At 28.5% G+C, this 6,633-nt stretch overlaps 1 protein-coding gene across 3 annotated transcripts; it reads left to right on the forward strand.

The window, feature by feature from the left end:
* The first annotated feature begins 1,192 nt into the window (after nucleotides 1-1,192).
* Nucleotides 1,193-5,432, forward strand: LOC116851348 (solute carrier family 35 member G1-like). Of its 3 annotated transcripts, XM_032830672.1 has the most exons (3): nucleotides 1,193-1,645; nucleotides 2,242-3,133; nucleotides 3,217-5,432. In XM_032830672.1, exons 2-3 carry the CDS (start codon nucleotides 2,244-2,246, stop codon nucleotides 3,254-3,256), a joined length of 930 nt encoding a protein of 309 aa, XP_032686563.1. In that variant the 5' UTR covers nucleotides 1,193-1,645; nucleotides 2,242-2,243; the 3' UTR covers nucleotides 3,257-5,432. The 3 variants fall into 3 exon arrangements, with proteins under 3 accessions (XP_032686563.1, XP_032686562.1, XP_032686561.1); XM_032830671.1 differs by having other exon boundaries at nucleotides 1,194-1,454; nucleotides 2,242-5,432; XM_032830670.1 differs by having other exon boundaries at nucleotides 1,195-1,645; nucleotides 2,242-5,432.
* The last annotated feature ends 1,201 nt before the right edge of the window (nucleotides 5,433-6,633 follow it).

Genomic DNA, 6,633 nt, shown 5'->3' on the forward strand with positions numbered 1-6,633 from the left:
ACGGTTGAAGTTCCAAGACGATTTCTTAAAAAATCAGAATTTACTACTATGGTCCGCCATATTGCATCCGCCATCTTGAATTTCGGAATTCTAATGTTAATTTCGTAATCAGTGAGTCCAAAAACCTTTATGTTAGAAGTTTTAAAATAATCCGTTGGAAAACAGTAAAATACGCTACATGCGCCATATTGAATCCGCCATTTTTGAAAAAACCTAGGGTGATGGAGCAAAACGGGACCTGGATTCGGATTCAGGGGCTCAAAATACATACCGGAAACCTACTCCGGTCCGAGTAAATTTTTGAAAATTTTTTTTTGTAGACCTGTGTAATCAATGGGGGGAGTCCGAAAAATATGCAAATTATATATTGTTTTAACTTTTTTTTTTTGACTTGTCAAACTGCTTTCCCACAATTTAAGCAAGTTATTGATCTTTTAATCGCATTATGTAACTGCAATATCGAACGACTAAGGGGGGCTGCGCCTCCCGCACTCTCATAAAAATTAACCTAACCCAACCTGTCGTTACATTAGCCATTAGTCATTGTTTATTAAAAAAATTATTAAGAAAAAAAGTTAAACACTTTAATAAATAATGACTGACACTTAATGTAACGATAGGTTGGGTTAGGTTAGTTTTGAAGGGAGAGCGGGGAGTACAGCCCCCACCTAGTCGTTCGATATTACAGTTACATAATGTGATTAAAAGATCAATGACTTGTTTAAATTGTGGGAGAGCAGCAACGTTTGACAAATAAAAAAACATTTTTTAAAAAGTTAAAATATATAACTTGCATATTTTTCGGACTCCCCCGATTGATTATTAATATTGGAGTCAAAATAAATATTTTTACCAAAAGAGCTGCAAAAAGATATCAAAATTCGAAAAAGTAAAGAAAAGTAAGAAAAGTAAAAAGTAAAGTAAGAAAACCTTATTGTACATAATTACCCGAAAAACGAAATTCTTCATACTAAATACGAATTCTTTATACGAATTCTTCATACGAATTCTTCATATTAAATACAAACGATTTAAAAGAATAGGTTTCCAACCGGAGTTTTTTTTCCGGTCAAGTACATACGAATCGCATGTACTCAACGCTTGACGTTCGACGCTTGACGCTCTTATGTAAAAGCACCTTAAATTACTTTACCCACTGAGTAGAATTTTTGAACGCAACTCTGAACGCAGCCATAGTGACATTATCGATAGTGAAAATGGCGTAGCTAAATAGTTCCAACCTAAAAATAAAGCATGTAGAAAGCATATTGAATAGTTGCAAATTGAAATGATATCAAATGCCGGTTGTTCTCCAATTTCTCTCTGTATATAGAGTTTAAAGGCATTATAGAGATCAAAGGCATTGTGCAGAAAATATAAAAAAGTTTTAAATAAATAGTTGATGTCACGAGCCAAAGTTTGAACGTGAAATAGGAATGTTGACTTCGTCAATAGTATGTAATGATGTAATCGCTAAATATAATGGCGACTAAATGAGTCTTAACATTATGTGCAACTAAACAATAATCTTAGCGATTTTTAACGTCCTTAGTCTTCCATCTAGGCTACGTTCTTCGCTATTGCTCATTGCATAATTTAATTGTTGCTCATTTACGGCGTATTTAATGTATTACAAGTGTGCTGAGTAAGTAATTAAAAAAATTTTTTATACACATGATTACACTTAATGTACTGTACTTTTAATTTGTGTGTTGAGGAAAAATTGAGAAGTTAAAAGCAACTACTTAGTAGACTAAATAGCAAAATGATACAGGTTTATTTTTTATGTTACATTTTTTATCTCTGTTTTTCTTTCTTTTTTTCCTTTTTCATTCATTTTCATTTTTTCAGCACTTATGTAACAATTATAAAATAATATAAACAATTAGATATTTTACTGCAATATTACTCTAATATTATTTTTACTTATGATATAAAATTATATATATATATATATATATATATAATAATTTAGATAGTTAATAGTTTGGTTTTTGTTCTACTAATTCTAATAATTTCAATTAGTAATTCTAATTGTTCAAGATTATTTTGTAACTTTTAATATAGTAAAACTTATATTAACATTATCTATAAATGTTAAAAATTATTTTTTTATTTGTTACCTATTATTTTACTTATATGAATAAAATAAGAAATAATGGTTTTCTAAAAACTTATTTTTATAATAAATTATTTTTGTCCTGTTACGTTTACTTTTAACATGGATAATTTTTCTTGCAGATATGTCAGAACACGTGGAATTGCAACATTTAGTTGATGCTGATGTGGAAAATAATACAACAAATAATAAAAAAGTATTTCCTATTCTATTATGCAAATCATGCCCTTATTTGGGTTTACTATTAGCAACACTCTCGTCTTTGTTCTTTTCATTATGCAGTGTAATTGTCAAGAGTTTAGTAGAAGTAAATCCTACAGAAATGGCAATATTTAGATTTGTAGGGGTATTATTGCCAGCTATACCAATTGTAATTTACAAAGGTGAACATCCTTTCCCAAAAGGACGTAGATTAATACTTATTTTAAGAAGTTTTATTGGTACAACAGGGCTCATGTTAAGTTTTTATGCATTCAGGCATATGCCATTGGCAGATGCCTCTGTTGTAGTGTTTTCTGTTCCTGTGTTTGTAGCAATATTCGCACGAATATTTTTGAAAGAACCTTGCGGGCTATTCAATGTTGTCACTGTGTGTCTGACACTGATCGGTGTGATATTAATAACACGACCACCATTAATTTTTGGTCATACTATAGAATCTCTCTCAGATAGTCACATTAAACCAGGGCATGCTGATTTATGGGGTGCTGTGGCTGCTTTCTCAGCTACTTTATTTGGTGCAAACGCATATGTCTTATTACGAGCATTGAAAGGTCTTCATTTCTCTGTTATAATGACAAATTTCGGTTCTTTTGCTCTAATACAAACTACACTTATATCATGGGCTATTGGTACATTATGTTTACCACGCTGTGGTACAGATAGAATTTTGGTTGTTGCGCTTGCACTATTTAGTTTTGCAGGTCAAATCTTACTGACCCTAGCTCTCCAGATTGAGCAAGCTGGTCCAGTAGCCATAGCAAGATCCACAGACATTGTCTTTGCTTTTTTCTGGCAAGTGTTGTTCTTTAATGAAATACCAAATCGATATTCTGTCGGAGGTGCAATATTGGTCACAAGTTCAGTTTTGTTAACAGGGTTGAGAAAATGGGCTCTTTCATTACCAGAAACATCTAGTATCAAAAAATCTCTTGGAATTTTAGTGATGTAAACAATAATCTTATTATTGAGAGAAATGAAGTGAAAAGGGACTAATTAAGATAGAACATGTATTATGAAAAAAAAAATATTGAAGAAGCATTTAGCCAAGTGAAAAACAAATATTCTAATAAATAAATATAACTTAAATATCTATTTTTAAATTTATGCAAAGTTATATGTATAAGGAAAGATTCAAGTTTATATTATTACAAACATTGATCTGATATGATTATAAGACAGTAATATTATTAATTATTGCTTTTTGATATGATTACAAAGCCATAATATTATCAATTATCGCATTTACATGTTTTTAAATTTAATGTTTTATCTAAAATGTATGATAAATCCAAGAAAAAGTTATATCACATTTAACTAAACAATTATTGCTAACAGAAACTATTGCATAATATAATGATATTAGCTAAATATCTAGATTATAATGTAATTCCTACATAATTCACAGACGCACACGTATATATATATATACACACACACACACATATATACACATATATATTTATTTATTTATATTTATATATATATATTTATTTATTTATTTATATATATATATTTATTTATTTATTTATTTATATAAAAATTATATTTATATAATAATCTCTAATATTTGAAAAAAAGTATGTGCATAAGGACAACAAATTCTATTCAATGTAAATTATATTTCTATTGAAAAGAAGATTTTATTTTTAATTTGCTTATTACAAATTTCAAGTTTCTATTTAGAAAAAAATTCATTAAATTACTTTGTAGAACTTTATATTTGAAAAATTACTCTTTCATTTATGTTTATAATTATTATTGCATTTACGTTTATTTCATTTATATTATTTACACACTTTTTTATTAAACTATATAATTGTGATATATATTACTAATCTTCATTAAACTATTAAACCTTAGAGAAATTATTCTATTTCTTGAGAAATAGAATAATTGAAAATTCTCCTTTGTTATAACAAGTTAAATTATTTATTCAATGCAAATGTATTTTTTAATCTATTAAAAATTACTGTGGCAAAAAATCTGTGGCAAACGAAAATATCTATTTCAAGTTATTGACAAAGTAAAAATATAATCATGGCAAACTACTCCTTGTTATATTTATGTATTTATTTATTCTAATTATAATCATATCAATCATTAACTTTGAAATAACAAAGTTATAAATTAATAGCGAAAAGTGATTATTTAACTTAAAAACATTTACTTGCTCTTATTGTAAATACTTTAATTTTTGTTGTATATATAAAGTATATAGAGTAGACTCCTAATTGATCAGTTCTTGCGCGACTAAACCCTAAGACGGATAAACAAATAGTCGATTAATTCGAAAACGCACATATGTTTCCCATCATCAATACATTTCAAAGCTATTATTTTGTAATAATAATTATATTCACATTTGTTTGGACTTGTTTTAAAATTAATGTATAATTAAAAAAAGGACAAAAACTGATGTTGAATTAGATACACACATGCAGAGTGTAACAACTTAAACAACCCAGGTAGAAATGCGTGATGATCACGTTTCATCATAATATGATGTTATATTGTTATTTCACCTTGATACCTTTTTAAAGATCATTATGTGATTAACATGAGCACAAGATGTACATAAATGATATACGAATATATCTAATTCATCAAGTTTTGTTATCATACTATTAGATGAGATTAGATATTAGATATCTTTCTGATCATTATCACATGAACGACATATGAGCAGCATATGCGCACGCATTTGTATACATTTTTGCAATCATGCACGTCAATATATGAGCGTGTGCTGAGCGCAACATGACATCATTTTTCTATCTGGGAATATAGTTAATAAAAACTGACTGAAGTGAGAGAAGTTATAAGAGATATTACAGGCCATTGTATTTATTTCTACAATAATTTAATTTTGTTTTCCCGCTGTATCCATAACTCCGAAAATCTAATTCGCCAAAAAATCACGAGAATATAACTTAAGTAGACACTAGTTAAAACATGTCCAAACAAGAGGAAATTACTGTATAAAACATTCATTATATACTGTATATACATATGATATGATGGAAAAATAAACATTGTAAATTATATTGTATTTACAGAGACATTTATAAATAAAGACACATGTAAAATTGTATAATGATATAAATACAAAGTATTTGATAATGAATGATATAATATTCATATGCAAGTAGACCAAATTAAGTAGGAAACTTCTATAACATCTTGCAGATTTTCCAACAGTTATTAAGGAATTGATTAAACAGTATTAGCATATGAATGCTTGGAAAGTGGTAGGATAAGTTTTGCATGCAAAACTTTATTCCAAATAGCTTATTAATATTATTTAGTTAATTCCTTAATAACTATTGTAAATTCTGCAGAATGGTACAGAAATTTCCTGTTAAATTTCGTGCGATTTTCTTATACATAAGAATTCTGTCATTAATTGTCAGGTACTTTGTGTGTAAGTATGTACGCATGTATACAGGGTGGCCCACGTAAAGTGTTACAAGCTAATAACTCTAAACATATTTGTCCTATTAAAAAGTTATTCATGAGAAAGTTTTATATATTCGAGGGGCCTTTCTAACTACGTAAACAAAAATTCACTTCCGTCTCCTCTTGAAGAGGGGCGGGGGGTAACTTCAAAGTTTCAAATGGGACCTCCTATACAATGTTACATATTTGGATTATACGAAAAAAAACCAAGTAAACTTTGAAACATTTCTTTGTGTAGAAAATGCTCCTATCAAAAGTTATAAACATTTAAACTTTTAGCCATTTCATTTATGATGAACTTCATTGACACAAAGTTGTGTTCGCGATACAACAAAAACGACCTTGAGAGTACATACTTGATGTCACATCTCAACCACTTACAATGAAAGAAGATTTAAAACAAAGAATACGTACAGCTTGTACTAAGGTGACCCCAGAAATGTTGTTTAGAGTTAGGCAAAGTTTTGTAAAAAGAATTAATAAGTGTTTAGATGTTAATGGTCAACAATTCGAGCATTTAATAAAATAAACAAAACTATGAATCTTATTTAATTTATCATTAATTTCAATGCACTTTACATTAAAGTTTAAATATTTATAACTTTTGATAGGAGCATTTTCCACACAAAGAAATGTTTCAGACAAAGTTTACTTGTTTTTTTCCCGTAGAATCCAAATATGTAACATTGTATAGGGGGTCCAATTTGAAATTTTGAAGTTACCCCTCGCCCCTCTTGAAGGGGGGACGAAAGTGGATTTTTGTTTACGTAGTTAGAAAGGCCCCTTAAATATATGAAACTTTCTCATGAACAACTTTTTGATAGGACAAATATGTT

This window comes from Odontomachus brunneus, unplaced genomic scaffold (genome assembly GCF_010583005.1).
Source record: "Odontomachus brunneus isolate Ranch 3 - 2012 unplaced genomic scaffold, Obru_v1 Obru_scaffold_172, whole genome shotgun sequence".
Classification (NCBI taxonomy): domain Eukaryota; kingdom Metazoa; phylum Arthropoda; class Insecta; order Hymenoptera; family Formicidae; genus Odontomachus; species Odontomachus brunneus.

What these genes read in the sequence shown, in the direction of transcription:
- LOC116851348 (XM_032830671.1), top strand. Translation starts at nt 2,244, where the DNA reads ATGTCAGAACACGTGGAATTGCAACATTTAGTTGATGCTGATGTGGAA.